The sequence below is a fragment of the Typopeltis vanoorti genome, chromosome 6 (assembly GCF_054136105.1).
Source record: "Typopeltis vanoorti isolate ZY-2024b chromosome 6, IOZ_Tvanoo_1.0, whole genome shotgun sequence".
NCBI lineage: Eukaryota > Metazoa > Arthropoda > Arachnida > Uropygi > Thelyphonidae > Typopeltis > Typopeltis vanoorti.
The window spans coordinates 112,877,244-112,896,584 of record NC_143554.1 but is presented as its reverse complement, the minus strand read 5'-3'; the positions used below and the strand labels follow the sequence as shown (position 1 = coordinate 112,896,584).

The window sequence follows — 19,341 nt, the reverse complement described above, 5'->3', positions numbered from 1 at the left end:
ATTTGCTTATCAATTTTTAAAATTCATCACTGAAAACTGAAATTTTACCTTCACAATTTTAGTTTATGATTTAATCTTTCAGCAGTTACTTTCAGTTTGATACTCAAAAAAATTAAGTCAAAATATATTCTGACCTTAATATCAGAAAAAGATACTACTCTCATGTATTTTATCATGCAGGATGTTTAATGGTATAAATATATTCATACCAATAAGACAATAGGGAATGATGATGGGAAAACAAGGATTTTTAAAATATGAAAGGTGATAATCAAATAAACAAGGATTAATGATACTGCTAACTGAGAAGACTAAACAGGTAGATCATAATGGTGAGTAAAGAGCCTTGCAATTCTTAATATGGGAAGACCAGAGGGGAGACAACTAGTCAGTGGTTTCAATATCAAATTTTATCATTCTTATAATTACCTAATTACCACTTACCATAAGCGCAGTCCACAAATGTGGAGACTTGAACCTGTGAAAAGAAGATTATCTAGAACTTGTGTTCAAGATAAACTCTTGTTTACATTATGATAGTATCATGCAATTAACAATTCCATACAAATACATATCCAGCAAGCATTAAAAAATTAGTCTTTACAATAATCAAAAAACAAGTTTATTTCAGAATTTAAACTGTTCAAGCCTAGAAACTATTTAAAAAAGTGAGATGTGTCATTAACAGGATGGAAGTCTAGTATATCACAATACCAAGTTAGCAAATTGAAATATAATATACATCCTAAACCCTAACATGTATATTATATTTTAGCAAACTGAAATATAATATACATGTTAGGGTTTAGGATCATAACCTTGTAGCAATAATCTGCTGTACTCACACCGATACCTTGAAAAGTCATTGCTAGCCATGAAATTCTCACCCAAGTCTAGATATGCAGGCTGATACCACTTCCTTCTAATGCCCTGTGACCATTTCCCATATACTACTAACAGCATTCTGCTATGGTTTATGCCATGACACTACTCCGAGCGGTCTTCTAAGTGTGTTGTAATTTTTTATGTTGCTCTCACACATGAAAGGTTGTTAGCAAAACCTATAGTACATTTGGTACTGTGGGTGGGCCAGGGATTTTTTTTTTTGCTATTTTAATCAATTTTATATATATATATATATATATATATATATATATATTGTATTTTTTACATTTATTTATTTTTTTGCATAGTCCCGAAAACCTGCTCTAGAGACCAAACATGGAACTTTTTCAAATCACTTCAGACCTCCAATAAGGAGGGCAGTGGTCTCACACCGGGCAATGAAATTCATCTGCCACCTAAAGACAATCGCAAACATCCATGTCCATAGTGGGATTCAAACCTGCAGCCTGTTAGTTGGATTGCAGGTATGCTAACCATTCGGCCAACCAGGCTGGCAGAATTAACAGTTCCATAATTCCACATATCACTTATTAACCAAATTTTCCACATCTGGCAATCTCTTAGGTCAAGATGATGTGGTCCCCTTCCCCAATTAGTTGCAATCTCAAACTTCTGCACCCCCACCATATATACTGCCTCAGGTAATTACCTCTTAGTAGCTGCACAAATTTCATTTCATTACCATTCCTTCTTCCAATCTGCAATTCATCTGCTACCATTAGTAAATACTCCTTACTCCTTCCCCAATCCTGTTCTCTCTTATCTTTCCTGTACCCTTTATCCCACTAACTATATCATCTTTTGTCAGCCATATCTCACTGATGTCAATAACTTCTCACCAAATCTGGTATTAGTATACATTAGTATACATGAATTCTGGTATTGGGTATTGGTATACATAAAGTGCAGTAATCCCATGGACCCGAAACTACCCTTACAATTTGTGCTTGACTATCCTATTCAGATTCATTACCTGAGAAACTACATTTATTTTTTTAATAATTTTTAACAATGACTGCTCGCATATTAGTGCATCACAATCTCCAAATAGCCCTAGTTTTTTCCCTGATTCTGCATGCACTTTCAATCTCACATTCTGCACTTTTCTAGATACCTAACTATAAATCCATTCAAATGCATCACCATCTTTCTAGAAGTCATTTCCCATCAAACTTACCCCACACATCTACAAACTACACATCATCCTTCCTGAACAGCTTACACAAAGATTGGTTGATTTCAAATCAGCATATGCAATATGGACTAGTCATTACTAATATGTTCAAACATAAACATATGCATAAAGCTACATGGAGAGAAAACATGTAAATAAGAAAATGTTTCTTGACTACACATTGAGGATAGCAATATCTTCAACATGGTTTAGAATAAAAGAATATACAGGAAACTGAAATAGGAAGTGATCGTTGAACATGATAAAACTGAAGATCAGATCAGCTAACGCCTTTTTTTTTTTTTTTATTTTTTTTTTTTTTTTTTTTTTTTTTTTTTTTTTTTTTTTTTTTTTATTCCCGTATATACGGGAGTAGGCGGGAGTATCTGATCTTCAATCTGAAGATCAGATTGAAAACAAAATTATTTTTACTAGTATATGACACCTTAAAGAAGTTAAAGGACTCACTGTGAAGGGCACTCCATACCACACAATCCACGGTCTATGATACTTAATCCTCAATGTACACACTCCTTCACTATCTACATGCTACACCATCCACTGCTCACTAATAGTATTTACATCTGCTAAATGCTTATATTCTCTGAAACTTTCTGTTCTCTTATTTATAAACAATAACAATAGCCAAGAGGCCTTTCTTTATTTCTGATGTGTGTTCTCCCCATGAAACTTTGTGCACATCATTATGATGGAACATGGTGTTAATAATAACTAGCCTATATTGAATGTGCTGAATTATTGTTTGCATTTGAGTGGATCTAGAATAAAGTGTCTGGAAAAAAATTGTTGCTGAATGTGACTGGAAGTGCAGAATCAAGGAAACTAAAGTTATCTGGGAGAGATGAGAAGTGAACATGGGGAATGCAGGGAGAAAAAAAACTATCTTTGTAAGATATTGTTAAATCTTATTATGTTAAATCAAATGAAAAGCATATAAAGATTCTTCTTCTTCTTGTGACAAGAACTGAACTCATGTCTTCTCCAACTGAATAGTGCACTGTCCCCATTCCTCCAAATTTGTTAAAGAGATGCTTAAAATATATGTGAATATTTTAAAAAAGGATTAAAGTCAATTATCTTCCAGAGGTGAAAACTGCAAGCTAAAATATACAAACATCATTGGAGACAAAAAAGAAACAGTTTGAAAACAACTCAGTAGCAAAATCGAAGTTTAACATAGTTTGACTCAGCCAAGAAAGCATGTCATGAAGTTGTATGCAAAAAGAAAAATCAGAACTTCATGGTGGGGTTAAAAAATTTAAGTGCAGTCCTGAAAGAATCATATCTTAAGTTCCTGTAAAGTAAGTTAGTAGGTGCCTTCATGGGATACAAGAAACATATATATAAGGAAGCCACATACAAAAGTAGCTAAACAAAATAATAAGAGAAAAATAATAAATAAATAGAAATTCCGGATGGATGAGTACTGGAAGAAATGGAGAAAAGTGTAAAGGAATCAAATATGATAAAGGCAACAAAAACTGATGGATGTCTGGAGTAATTATTATTATAACAGGTATCTCCATGGAGTCAGAAGACTGATCACAGGAGACCCTATATTGACACACTAGCCATTATTCACACAATACTTGTCATACCTCTCCTTAAGCTCATTTACAGACGAAGCACTGACAACCAGCTATGGCAACGCATTCCACCCATTCAAAATCCTCCAAACAAAAAAATCTAGTCTTAACATCCTTGTTAACCACACTCTTACACAATTTCCACGGTGATCCCTTGTTCTCACCCTTTCAATCCAGCATAATTAGATCGAAAGAATTGTTAAATGAGATAAGAAGTGACTGCACAAAGGTATACAAAATATTCAAAAGAAATAAAACCAAGAGCATCGTATATCAATAAATAAGGTAAAAAAAGCCATCCAAAAAGTGAAGCATGGAAAGGCAGGCAGCTGGAGTAAATGATGTTCAACCAAAAATGCTCAAATATGTGTATTTGAGCTGAATTATATATTGAATTAAGTGGTTATGCATATAATTCAGAAAACCTGATCAGAAGGACAAATTCAGATGATTGGAATAGGGCTCTCTGGATACTAATCTATATATATATAAAGGAAATAAAACAATGTGAGAATTATAAAAGAATTTCTCAGGTGAGTGTTCCTGCCTAAAAATTATCAAAATGTACTTGAGAAGAGGCTAAAAAGAATTGTGGAAGACGAAAACAAGGAAGAATGAGTTGGGTTCAGGCCAAACAAAAGTTTTCAGAATCAGATTTTTACTTTAAGATAAATATTGGAGAAATCATGAGACTATAACAGTGATCTGTATTGAAGTTCTGTACACCTGGGAAAGTCATATCAAAGGTGCCAAAAGAAAAGCAGTTCAAAACATTGCAATATATTTTGCAAATTAGAACATCATACAGCTCATATGTAAGTTGTAAATCATGAGTGTCAGAAATGAAAGAAGTACAGGAAGATGATGTAAAATCAAGTGTAAAAAAAAAAAAGAAAAAAAAGTGCACACCAATTCCACTCTATGATCTATATGGATATCATAAAGGAAAGTCACATTAAACCTGATATCAAAATTGGTGTTATTCAACTCAGCTCTATTTTATGAAGATAATATTATACTCCTAAATAAATCCAGTAACAGTGTTCTAGACTAATGGCTGTAATAACTTTTGCACAAAAATCAGGAATCAAAAAACAAATTATGAAAATAGGTAGGAACGTTATACCACCATAGGAATAAAAATAATTTATTAAGTTGCTACTGTTTTGGTGGATTTCCAACCAGCAACTTCATAAAACAAATATACAACTTGTTATAAAACACAATACTCAAGTGGGTAGTTGCAACAATTCAAACTGTTTCAATTACTTAACTGAATGCAACATTAAGTCCTCATAAACGTAGTCTGGGGTGCTTAAGGGTCAAAGCTGTATAACTGAGAGGAGACCTCCACATAGCCTTTAAAGGAATGCGGAGAACCGACCAGGGCTTCTGACCTAATGTCCAATCCTCACCTTCTCGTGGTGCACCCTGTTGGGTATCTACTTTGATACTGAACGAACGAGGATGGGCTGGCAATTTGGGATTTAGCCGACCAAATTGTATTCTTATTGGTTAAACCAAAATAAAAAATGATGGTACAACATGACAAAATTTCATGCCGGCTGGGGCGTCGCCCGGTTAAACAAGGCCCCCGTTGTTTTCGCCAGGGAACCAGGGCAAACAGCGAAAAGTCAGCTACTGGAACAAATCTGAAAACAAACCCCAACTCAACATCACCAGAGTTAAAGATCGGTACTATCAACGTAAGAAGCCTGAATGGCAAAGAAATGGAGCTAGCTGAGGAATTAGATAAGTACCAGATCGACATAATAGGGGTGACTGAAACAAAAAAGACCAAAACTGGTGAGATCTTTCTGAGCAATAAATACAAAATGTTATATTCAGGCAATAACAATCAAGGAAAAGAAGGAGTAGCCATAGTATTCAACACAAAATACGAGGCTAATCTTCTTGAATGGCAGTCAGTCTCAAGTAGAGTAATGTGGGCAAATATGAGAATGGGGAACTGGACAATGAGACTTATTTGTGCCTATGGTCCCACAGAAGGTTCTACTAAGGTAGAAGTGGAGGAATTTTTTGAGGCTTTAGAAAAAGCAACTCACACAATGAAAAATGAAAAGTTGGTCCTTGTTGGGGATCTAAATAGTAGAGTAGGAAATGATTGTGAGACATACAAAAATATTTTGGGAAAATTTGGAGAAAAGAGCAAAGCTAATAATAATGGCAAATATCTGTTGGATTTCTGCTCAGGACATGGACTGGTTATTACTAACACCATGTTCCAACATAAAAATGTGCACAAATTCACATGGAGAGAAGAGGCTAGGAATAAGAAAAGTCTCATTGACTATGTTATTGTTGATAGTGATGTTTTCTCCCTGGTGCAGGACACCAGAGTGTACAGAGGATTTGAAATTGGAAGTGATCACTATTTAGTCTTGAGCAGGATAAAATTGAATTTCATATTGAAAAGAATAACATGTAAGAAAGTTTTAAAGCGAATAAAAGTTGAGCAGCTCTCAGATGTAAACTGTAGACTAAAATATAGAAATATTATTGAAAAGAAAATGAAAGAGTTTGAGAACAGGAATCAAACCTTGGAGATTCAGTGGCAAACTCTGAAGGAAACATTGATTGATTCTGCCAGAGAGGCATGTGGTGAGGTTGTGTGCAAAGATAAAAAAATCAGAACTCCCTGGTGGACACAGGAAGTTAAAGAGGCAGTGAAGGAAAAGAAGAAAGCATATCAAAAGTTCCTGGCAAATAAGTCAGCTTTTACTCTTACAGAATACAGAGACAAATGTAAGAAAGCTAAACAGTGTGTAAAACTAGCTAAACAAAAGTCATGGGAGGACTTTGGCAAGAATATAGAAAATAAATATCAAGAAGGTGGTAAAATATTCTGGAGGTTGTTGAAGAAGCTTAGGAATGGAGGAAAGAGTGCTGTAAAAGGAATTAGAGATGATAAAGGTGAAATGAAAGCAGGAGAAAAAGATATCCTTGAAGTATGGAGTAATTACTTTGAAAAACTGCTAAATGAAACAAGCAGTGATGACAGCACAGTGATAAAAAACACTGACCAGGCATGCAGTCAGGAATACATATCCATACTTGAAGTAGAAAAAGCCATCAAAGGCTTGAAATGTGGAAAGGCAGCAGGAGTAGATGATATTCGACCAGAAATGTTGAAGTATGGTGGTATAAGAGTCTTACTGTGGCTGCACTGCATAGTTCAGAAAGCCTGGACAGAGGGACGAATTCCCGATGATTGGAGTAGAGCTCTCATAGTACCCATATATAAAAAGGGAAATAAAACTGAATGTGAGAATTACAGAGGTATTTCCCTACTGAGTGTTCCTGGCAAGATCTATGCAAGTATACTTGAGAAACGGTTGAGAAGAATTGTGGAAGAAAAGCTTGGTGAAGAACAAGCTGGATTCAGGCCAAATAGAGGCTGTCAAGATCAGATCTTCACTTTACGACAAATAGTCGAGAAAGCATGGGAATATAACAAAGATCTGTATTTAAGTTTTGTCGATTTGGAAAAGGCATATGACAAGGTGCCAAGAGAGAAGCTATTCAATATGCTGCAGTTATATGGTGTCAATGGGGCATTATATCAAGCAATACTTAGTCTTTATTTGAGTTGTGAGTCAGCAGTTAGAATTGAAGGAAGTACAGGAAGATGGTTTAATGTTAAATCTGGTGTGAGACAAGGATGTACATTATCCCCTCTGTTATTCATTATCTATATGGATCACATTATGAAGGAAAGTGGTATTAAACATGATATCAAAATTGGAGATGTTAATGTCAGCTCTTTGCTTTATGCGGATGATGTTATACTTGTAAATAAATCCGCTACAAGTCTGCAAGATTCTCTGACTAACTTGAATAGCTGTTGTAATAGATATGGTATGAAGGTCAGCAATAAAAAGACAAAGACAATGAAAATAGGCAGAATCATTGAAAATGTCAACTGTGTTGTGAATGGAGAACCTGTGGAACAAGTAAAACATTTCAGCTACTTAGGCACAATTTTTACTGAAGATGGTAAACTAAATATAGAAATAGACAACAGAATCAGCAAAGCTGGTATCGTGGGAAGTCAATTGAATAAATTCATATGGAATAAGAAAGAAATTAGTCGGAACACTAAATTAGCTGTATACAAGACTGTGTTCAAACCAATTTTAACTTATGGATCTGAGAGCTGGGTCAGAAGTAAAACACTTGACCAAAGACTAGAGACCGCAGATATGAGAGTCCTGAGAAAGATTAGAGGCGTGAACAGATGGCATCAATGGCAATATCATATTAAAAATGAGGATATTAGGAAAGAACTTGACATTGTCAGCATCCAGGAATGCGTTAGCAGAGCTAATCTCAGATGGTATGGTCACTTAAATAGAATGGGAGAGGAAAGATTAGCAAAACAAGTGTTCTCTGCCAGGTTGGCAGGAAAACGACCCAGAGGAAGACCAAGATATAGGTGGATTGATACGGTACAAAGTGCCTTAGACGATAGAAATATAAGATCTGATAATGTTGGAGTCTTGACAAGTAACAGACTGATTTGGAGGAAAATTGTAGATAGGAAGTTAGTAATGATGTAATTTTTTCATGTAGTACTGTCATATCCTGTACACCCCTTGAGGGTACATGGCAGGAATTTGATGATGATGATGATGATGATAAACGTAGTCTTAGAATGATTGTCACTCAGTGGAAAATTAATTCAGCCAAACTTACTGAAGTTAGGGGCATGTTTCATATCTGAAGCTAAAAATAATCTCACAGACATGTGGTGACTTCTATGCCGCAGAGTCATCTTCCATTTAGCCTTGTGTGATGGGATATCCGTAATACGGTTACAATTTAAATTGTTTCCACAACTGCCTAGTATGTTTTATAACAAGCTGTATATTTGTGAACTCTGAAGATAATAAATAAATAAATAAAAATCCAGTAACACTTTCTATTTCCCAAAGGGAATAGGCAAAGCCATTTAGCCCTAATTACTAGTCTTTACCTTTTCCTCCAATGCTAATATTTTCAGACAGCAAAATTCATCTCTCACCTAAAACATTTACAACATCCATGCACACTGCAAGTTTCAAATCCACAGCTCATTGGTGAGAGAGGGTATGCTATCTAGTCAGTTATTAACGACATGATATTTCTAATTACAGTTTATTTCACTTTGGGAGCATGCATCTATATTTTTTTTTTCAGTAAAGATGACTAAATATAAAATTTCTTAGTATCATAAAATACTAGTATTGGAGGAAAAGGTAAAAACTAGTAATGAAACTGCAGATGGCAATTTAGCTTATGCTGATTTACATTATTATGATAACATTTATGTAATTTTATTATCATTTTTTTAGTATAATTACTCAAAAGTGCAAATGATAGCAGCGTACAAGATGTCTTTATTATGCAGGAAAAGTGATTTCTCAGTGATTTTCAAAATACACTGTATTCAATAACTGAAACATGTCACCATCTAAATTAGTTCTGATAAAAAAATATATCACACCTGGATGTTGTCTAAATGCACAGAACAGAAAAATAGTGAATGGTCAGAAGAATAAATATTCTTAAATATTGTGTCCTTCCTCCCTAACTATTCTTAAATATTTTATTCTCTCTAATAACTATTCTAACTATTAATAGTTAGAATAGTTAATAGGAATATCTAAATAGTTATCTATAAATATTAGTTGGAAATAACTATTATTCTTAAATATGGAACTCTTTCTCCCTAACCACCCTATTCCCAGTTTTGTAAAAATTAATATTCCATCTACAGAGCCTGTAGTACCTAAGTAAGAAAGAATATTAATAACTTTATTTTTTTTTCATATATGGGAATGACATGACCATAGGATTTCAAATTTTCTCGTGATGACTTTTCCCACAATTTTCCAAAGATGAATTGTCAGAGAAGAATTTTCCCAGGATAAATTATGTGGATACAGCCTCTAACATTATATATTATTGCCTGAAAACACTCAAGGTTCCAAGGTCAATTTTCTTAAGTCGCCAGACTATAACCTGAGTTTTCAGGAGATAAAACCTTACTTGCCCATAGTGATAGACTTAAGAACTGGTCAAAGATAGGCTTAAATTCTTCTAGTTAGTGACAATATCAAATTTAGAACAGCCTTTCTTCAGGCAACCTAGCTATGAAGATAAATGCCATTTTCACAGGGTTACAAAGGTCTTGCTCAGAAGATAATGGCTGGAAATTTTGGAAAGCAGCAAATTAATAAACTGAACTGTTTTGCTCCTCTGGTATGATTTATACTATGGAGAACTGCCATGAATAATCACCAAGACATTCATTAGATCAATAGAGAACTTACATAATTAAGTAAAATAGTTGAGCTATTTAGGTGCAATTTTTAAGGAAGATGCAAATTATATTTGAAAACAGGCAACATAATAAGCAAAACTAGTATACTGGGAAACCATATATTCCATATAAATTTATATGGGATAAGAGAGAAAGCAGTCAAAATATCAAACCAGGGGTATACAAGACAATGTTCAAAGCAATTTTCACTTACTGATCTGAGAGTTAGGTTAGAAATAAAATAGTTGACCAATGACTAGAGACCAAAGATAAGAGTTCTCAGAAAAAGTAGAGGTGTGAACAAATGACCTGACATTGTTAGCATTCAAGAATGTAGCTATGAACAAACACCTGAGCCAAAAAGAACTGTTGATGCACAACATACAGCCTCTCTGAGCCAAACAAATCATCTTATTCTGTTATATACTGCTTCCATAAATGTGACCTCTGGTAAATATTGCCACGTGAAAAGCATAATTTCTCTGGTTAGAAAAAAGGCCAAAGAGAACTTTAGGTAACAGCTGACTTTCATCACAAATGAAAGATCACCACATTGTTCATTTGCAATCTAAAGTGAAGGTTGCCATGACTGTCTATAGAAGTAAGTGTTTGGTTTCTGCCCTCTCTTTTTACATGGATTAAAGGTTAAGTCCTTCATAAGCATACCTCAGAAACTTTCCACTTGAACATAGGAGTAAAGCAATTCTATAAGCTGGATAGTACACAAAACTGAATTTCACAGTAATGCATCAGGATTCTTGAAACTAGGAAATAACCACTACTAACTCAACCAGACTGTTCCTAGGGAATGTTCAACTGCATAGGCAGGGGAGTACTATAAGTTATGCAATGAGCAGAGAATGAACTAAGTGATCTCTATGTTGGAGACATTTGCAAGTTTTTTTTACTCCTACACACACACACACACACACACACACACACACACACACACACACACCACATACCTGTATGGGTACTCCTGAATTAACTCTTTGCCATCTCCAACAATTACATTATTAATGTGGATAAAATACTTCTATATTCACATGAACATTCATGGGGTTAAAACAATGTGCACCATCACTTATTGACATCTAAACCCAACCTGCTATTTCTTATTCCAACAGAACCTCAAATGGCAACCATAACAAGTAGTTTAATTTAATTAACTGAGTTGCACTCTGCATACTTCCTTCCATCACAAAGGTGGTATAATTCAACTCAAACTACAGGAAACATTATTATAACAAATTTACTTGCACTACAAAAAAGTTCTGTCCAAAGTCCTGTGAGTACATGCTATTCTAAAGTAAATTCACTACAGCAACTATCCACTATAACAAACTATTTATGCAACCCTTAGTGTATCCTTACAAGTTTGCTACAGTGGCAGCTGACTGCACTAGTTGGACATTCATCAGACATCCCATGCCAGAAAATCCCAAAGATGAGATCCAATCTTTCTGATCTTCTCTACCTTAAAATTTCCTTATTCCATTCTATTAAATTCATGCACTATATCTACTGTTCTCCAGATTTTCATAATCATTTGGACTTCTTTCAATTTTTATGTATATAGCTTTATTTTCTATATAGTTCAAATACTCAAAGCAAGATGCTATTTCGCTTGGACCTTCAAAGTCCACACCTCAAATTGACTTCCTTTTCCAATTCCACTGATCAAGCTGGAGAAATGCTAAGATATTTGCAGTTACCAATTACATAATGCAAATGTCAACCTATACACCAAAATTATAGATACCCTAACATTTGGCTAATAATTTCAAATTCTTGGTTCAGAGCCTGCTCATTGGAGTAAATGTTAGGGCTCTGTGTTTGAGGGTGCTGATGACCTCCTTTTTGTGTTGGAAGGTGGTATGAATTTTTATGTATGTAGTGGCCTGTGTGTGCACGCAGTAGACTGTGAAGGAGAGGCAGCCTGAGGGAAGACATGTGACAAATGTGTCTATAAAAAAGGAAGAGTTGTTCTTTTTAATCTCAATAGTGAATTGGATAAGTTTGTGTTGTTTATTCAGGTGGCTTAGAAATGTATTTAATGTTTCATGGCCGTGAGGCCAAATGGGACTCTGAATCAAGAATTTGAAATTATTAGCCAACGTTTGTAAAAAATGGCTACAATAAAAAAACAGTTCACAGAATTCTCCATAGAAATGCCATTAAAAGCAAAAAAGATTACAAGAATGCCATACCATACATTAGGGACATTTCAGAAAAAATAGATAGAACACTACTTAAATACAATATTAAGACAACCTTCAAACCCCCTGCAAAATTAAGAAATTTACTTAGCTCATCCAAAGATCCTCTTCCATACCTTGCCCACCCAGGGATTTACAAAATTCAGTGTAAATGTAACCTACCTTACATAGGAGAAACAGGACACACCATCCCAATTGGAAAAGATGAACACAAACACTACATTAAATACCTCCACTATGGTAAAACAGGCCTGTCAGACCACACACTTCAAACATGTCACAAAATTGATTGCAAAGGCACCAAGTCCCTCCACTGCACCAAAACCTGGATTGAAAGAAAATTCAAAGAAGCCTGTGAAATGTTGAAACATCACCCAAATCTGAACAAGAATGATGGAATAATTATTCCACAAATTTGGAGCACCCATCTTCAAGCCATATAGCATGCAGAACAACCTCAAACAGAAGAAAATCTTAATATGAGAGGACTTTAGAAATTGTTTAATGTAGTTCTATGTTTTTTTCTTCCTGCCAGAGGTCAGGCTAGGGTAAATGATTAACAAACATTTAGATTCATCTAACTTTTGTGTAGTGTATTGTCATGTAGCTTGTATCCTGTACATATGTATGTTTTCCTGATGATGACAACCTCAATACAGAAGTTAAAATGTTGAATGTTACTTTCTTAATGATAAGTAAAGTAATTATTCTAACATGTGTGTTGTGTCTCCATAACACCACGTATTCACTTTGCCTTTAAAGCTGCCAAACACATTTCTTGTCCTCTTCTTTCATCTATTTCTGTCCTCCAAAACAGTCTTACAATTTTTATCCAAGGACTACAAACTTCAGCTGTTCAAGAAATGGATAAATAGGTTCCTTAATGACTTGTCCATCATGAGCAAAACCAATCACAATGATGTGCTATACATTTAAAACCCTCAAGTGGGGATTAAAAAAAAAGTGGGAGAGAGATTCTTACCGATCAGTATTTTCTAAATATATCTTAACAGTATTATGTGAAATGGATCTTAATATTACTGAATTATTTCACTCTGAAGCAAAATTTGTTGATTAAAATATATGCTGATAGTAAATTACAAAATACAGCATTATGCAGAAGAACTAACTTTTTCAGTATTGCATGCATGCATACATACCTCGTCAGCATTCTCCTGACTAAGTCGATGAAGAATGCTGACTTCAACCTGACCTTGACGTGCATATGAAGGGTGATTTTTAAGAATTTTGACTGCCACTATCTCATTGGTTCCTTTCTTCCAGCATTTAACAACCTGAAATATACACCACAAAAGACATCTATATTTTGTATATAAATGTATTTTGTACAGTTATATAATTTTATAATATGTTTTACAGACATTTTGAAAGTTATCAGATATGTAATTTTGGCAAATCTTCATATCATACCTTAACTAAAGTATTTTAAGTTATACACATTCTAATAATCTGAAAGAGAAAATTCACAAGATATTAAAAACAATATACAGAAGCTCAGAAATGAACCAAGACAGACATTAAAAGACGTGCTCCACAGTACCTTTTTTGTATGATAACATATCACAACATTTGAACCTATATAATAGACAGAGCCTCTGTAGCTCAGTCAGTATAAAAGCAGCCCTTTGGATGAAAAGACCTGAGTTGAAATCCTATCTAGGATGTGAAGAATCTTTATCAGGACTTTTCATCCTAAAAAAAAAAAAAAAAACAGACAAATCGGCCTTGTGAACATGTATATCTACAGATATAAAATACTTATCTTTAGTGGTTAGTGAAATGCAGCCAAGGAAGCCAGTAGCCATAAATTGTTTAAATCCTTAATCAAGGGACTCAACCCATCTTAGATTGATGGATGGATGGATGCTACAGAAAGTTTAGTGTCATTTGCAATAAACACTTTTGAAACATGCTGCCACTAAAAATGGTCTGATTTCAACCAAATGTTCTCTATTAATATATGTATTAGTAGAGCAAAATTATTCTGTATCATTTTAAACATTTTGAACTTGCAACTAGTTCAATCCAAACAAAAACTGATGATCACAACTCATATTTGTAGATTTAGGGACTCAAAAACACACGTGTTAAACAGATTATTTTATTAATTACAAATAAAATAAACTTGACGTTTCGACCTCTATATCGAGGTCATCATCAGAAGAATACAACTGTATGCAGAACCAAGCTACATGCTCATGCTTTCTATATCAGTAAGCTAAATCTACGCAGTTAATAAATCTTTTTTCTAGCCTGACCTCTAGTGATAGAAAAGAAAAATAAATAAATAAATAAAAAAAAAATTTTAAAAAAAATAAAATAAAATAAAATAACATAAAAAGTAAATAAATACAAAAAAAAAAAAAATATATATATATATATACATACACACATAAATAGATAAATGCAACTACAATAAACTGTTACAGTCCTCATGTATTAATATTCTGGATAGTTACAAAATGATTTCTTTCAGTTGCTATTGAATGTTCTAAACACTTCACCAAGTCACCAGGTTGTCTTCTTGTAGTGGGAATTTTTCTAATGCTAGTTTAGGATGTTATACAGGCTGTAGATGAGTCCTCCACATTCTTGAAATGGTGAAGCCATCATTTTTGTTGAGATTTGGGTTGTGTTTGAGCATTTCACAAGACTCTTTAAATTTTCTCTCAAACCAGGTTTTGGTGCGGTGTAGGGACTTGGTATTTTTCCAGTCAATTCTATGGTATGTTTGGAGTGCATGGTCAGAAAGGCCTGTTTTACCGAAGTGGAGGTATTTAATGTGTCGTTTGTGTTCGTCTTGTCTGATTGGGATAGTTCGCCCTGTTTCCCCTATGTATGGTATGTTACATGTGCAGTGTATTTTGTATACCCCTGGGTGTGCTAGGTGTGGAAGAGGATCTTTAGAGGTACTGAGTAGGTGTCTTAGCTTATTTGGGGGTTTAAAGGTGGTTTTAATGTTGTATTTGCGAAGTGTTCTGTCTATTTTTTCAGAAATGCCTCTAACATATGGAATGGCAATAGCATTCTTGAAATCTTTTTTGTTCTTACTGGTGTCTTTATGGAGGATCTTGTGAATAGTTTTTTTATTGTAACCATTTTTGATAAATGTTTGGTTGATGATTTTGTATTCTTGGTTTAGAGCCTGTTCATTTGAACAGATAGTTAGGGCTCTGTGTTTAAGGGTGCTTATGACACCTAATTTTTGTGTTGGGTGGTGGTAAGAATTTTTGTGTATGTATTGGCCTGTGTGTGTAGGTTTGCGGTAAACCGAGAAGGAGAGACAGCCAGAGGGAAGACGTGTGACAAGTGTGTCTAGGAAAGGAAGAGAGTCGTTTTTTTCCATTTCAATGGTGAATTGGATACGTTTGTGTTGTTTGTTTAGGTGGCTGAGGAATGTATTTAGAGCTTCGCGGCCGTGGGGCCAAATGGCGAAAATATCGTCGGCGTATCTGAGCCAGATTTTGGGCTTTAGACATGCTGTCTCTAGAGCCCGTTGCTCAAAGTCTTCCATATAAAAGTTAGCTATTGGGGGAGAAAGTGGTGAGCCCATGGCTGTACCTTCTTTTTGAAGGTAAAAATTGTTTTGCCATACGAAATATCCGGAGCGGAGTACGTGGGCAAAAAGGGCCGTGATGTCATGTGGAAATATGTTCTGTAGGAGCAAGATCGTGTCATTGATTGGGACATTGGTAAAAAGGGAAGTTATGTCAAAGCTGACTAATAAATCTTGGTTGGTGAGTGTAATGTTTTTGATTTTACTGATGAAATGTTGTGTATTTTTTTATATAGGAAGGGGACTGACCTACCAATTCCTTGAGTGTGGCAGCTAATTTTTTGGCTAAGTGATAATTTGGGCTGTCAATTCCTTCAACGATTGGGCGAAGTGGTGTGCCAGATTTGTGTATTTTTGGCAGGCCATAAATTCTGGGCGCACGGGCATACTGAGGTATTAATTTTTTTGTCGTTTCTTCGGGCCATGTGTGGACGGATTTGATTAATTCAGTTGTTTTCTTTTTGTTACGTTTTGTGGGGTTGTAGTTAACCTTTTGGTAGGTGTTATGGTCCGAAATTAACTGGTTCATTTTTTCTATGTATGTCGTACGGTCTAACAGGACGGTGGAATTGCCTTTATCGGCTTTCGTTATTATAATATCGTGGTTATTTTTTAAGGATTTAAGGGCTAGATTTTCGGTTTTGTTTATGTTGGTGTTTAGTTTTTTGTTAGAATTTAGTATATACGATGTTTCCATTCGTATTTTATCAGCCAGAATGGTGGGGAGGGATCGTAAACCTCTCTCGATATGATACACGATATCAAGTTTGTTCACTGACCTTGGAGCAATGGCGTAGTTCAAACCTTTCTTTAGCAGTGAGAGTTCACCTTCGGTGAGAACGTGGTTTGATAGGTTGATAACTGAGCAATGATCCGATGGTGGTTGGTGGCTCCTAACATTGTTTGCCGGCGATTGGTTGCTCCGTATGACGTCGGTTTGTGGTTGGCTGTTCCTTTCGTAATGGCGTCTTGATGATCTTGTGCTTTTCAGTTGTTGTAGGGCTTGAAATTTCATTATTAGTTTTTCTTTATTTTTCAGTAGTGAGTGCTTGGCCGAGTCGTCGGTGATCCTATCTAGAATCTCCCAAATTTCTGGAATAACGTAGTCAGATAATTCAAATTTAAGTTGCAGAACTTTGGTTTGGGTGGATGCTAGATTTTTACCCAGCATCCACCCAAACCAAAGTTCTGCATCTTAAATTTGAATTATCTGACTACGTTATTCCAGAAATTTGGGAGATTCTAGATAGGATCACCGACGACTCGGCCAAGCACTCACTACTGAAAAATAAAGAAAAACTAATTAGGTGGATGCTGGGTAAAAATCTAGCATCCACCCAAACCAAAGTTCTGCAACTTAAATTTGAATTATCTGACTACGTTATTCCAGAAATTTGGGAGATTCTAGATAGGATCACCGACGACTCGGCCAAGCACTCACTACTGAAAAATAAAGAAAAACTAATAATGAAATTTCAAGCCCTACAACAACTGAAAAGCACAAGATCATCAAGACGCCATTACAAAAGGAACAGCCAACCACAAACCGACGTCATACGGAGCAACCAATCGCCGGCAAACAATGTTAGGAGCCACCAACCACCATCGGATCATTGCTCAGTTATCAACCTATCAAACCACGTTCTCACCGAAGGTGAACTCTCACTGCTAAAGAAAGGTTTGAACTACGCCATTGCTCCAAGGTCAGTGAACAAACTTGATATCGTGTATCATATCGAGAGAGGTTTACGATCCCTCCCCACCATTCTGCTGATAAAATACGAATGGAAACATCGTATATACTAAATTCTAACAAAAAACTAAACACCAACATAAACAAAACCGAAAATCTAGCCCTTAAATCCTTAAAAAATAACCACGATATTATAATAACGAAAGCCGATAAAGGCAATTCCACCGTCCTGTTAGACCGTACGACATACATAGAAAAAATGAACCAGTTAATTTCGGACCATAACACCTACCAAAAGGTTAACTACAACCCCACAAAACGTAACAAAAAGAAAACAACTGAATTAATCAAATCCGTCCACACATGGCCCGAAGAAACGACAAAAAAATTAATACCTCAGTATGCCCGTGCACCCAGAATTTATGGCCTGCCAAAAATACACAAATCTGGCACACCACTTCGCCCAATCGTTGAAGGAATTGACAGCCCAAATTATCACTTAGCCAAAAAATTAGCTGCCACACTCAAGGAATTGGTAGGTCAGTCCCCTTCCTATATAAAAAATACACAACATTTCATCAGTAAAATCAAAAACATTACACTCACCAACCAAGATTTATTAGTCAGCTTTGACATAACTTCCCTTTTTACCAATGTCCCAATCAATGACACGATCTTGCTCCTACAGAACATATTTCCACATGACATCACGGCCCTTTTTGCCCACGTACTCCGCTCCGGATATTTCGTATGGCAAAACAATTTTTACCTTCAAAAAGAAGGTACAGCCATGGGCTCACCACTTTCTCCCCCAATAGCTAACTTTTATATGGAAGACTTTGAGCAACGGGCTCTAGAGACAGCATGTCTAAAGCCCAAAATCTGGCTCAGATACGTCGACGATATTTTCGCCATTTGGCCCCACGGCCGCGAAGCTCTAAATACATTCCTCAGCCACCTAAACAAACAACACAAACGTATCCAATTCACCATTGAAATGGAAAAAAACGACTCTCTTCCTTTCCTAGACACACTTGTCACACGTCTTCCCTCTGGCTGTCTCTCCTTCTCGGTTTACCGCAAACCTACACACACAGGCCAATACATACACAAAAATTCTTACCACCACCCAACACAAAAATTAAGTGTCATAAGCACCCTTAAACACAGAGCCCTAACTATCTGTTCAAATGAACAGGCTCTAAACCAAGAATACAAAATCATCAACCAAACATTTATCAAAAATGGTTACAATAAAAAAAACTATTCACAAGATCCTCCATAAAGACACCAGTAAGAACAAAAAAGATTTCAAGAATGCTATTGCCATTCCATATGTTAGAGGCATTTCTGAAAAAATAGACAGAACACTTCGCAAATACAACATTAAAACCACCTTTAAACCCCCAAATAAGCTAAGACACCTACTCAGTACCTCTAAAGATCCTCTTCCACACCTAGCACACCCAGGGGTATACAAAATACACTGCACATGTAACATACCATACATAGGGGAAACAGGGCGAACTATCCCAATCAGACAAGACGAACACAAACGACACATTAAATACCTCCACTTCGGTAAAACAGGCCTTTCTGACCATGCACTCCAAACATACCATAGAATTGACTGGAAAAATACCAAGTCCCTACACCGCACCAAAACCTGGTTTGAGAGAAAATTTAAAGAGTCTTGTGAAATGCTCAAACACAACCCAAATCTCAACAAAAATGATGGCTTCACCATTTCAAGAATGTGGAGGACTCATCTACAGCCTGTATAACATCCTAAACTAGCATTAGAAAAATTCCCACTACAAGAAGACAACCTGGTGACTTG

General features: G+C 35.5%; 1 protein-coding gene across 3 annotated transcripts in view; it reads right to left on the bottom strand.

Annotated features, from left to right (window-relative positions):
* LOC150105819 (homeodomain-interacting protein kinase 2-like) overlaps positions 1-19,341 on the bottom strand; it is a 325,632-nt gene that overhangs the window by 202,952 nt on the left and 103,339 nt on the right. For all 3 annotated transcript variants that reach the window (XM_090394360.1, XM_090394362.1, XM_090394361.1), the window contains exon 6: positions 13,392-13,526. In XM_090394360.1, coding sequence (XP_090250486.1) covers positions 13,392-13,526 — 135 coding nt within the window. The remainder of the gene's footprint in view (positions 1-13,391; positions 13,527-19,341) is intronic.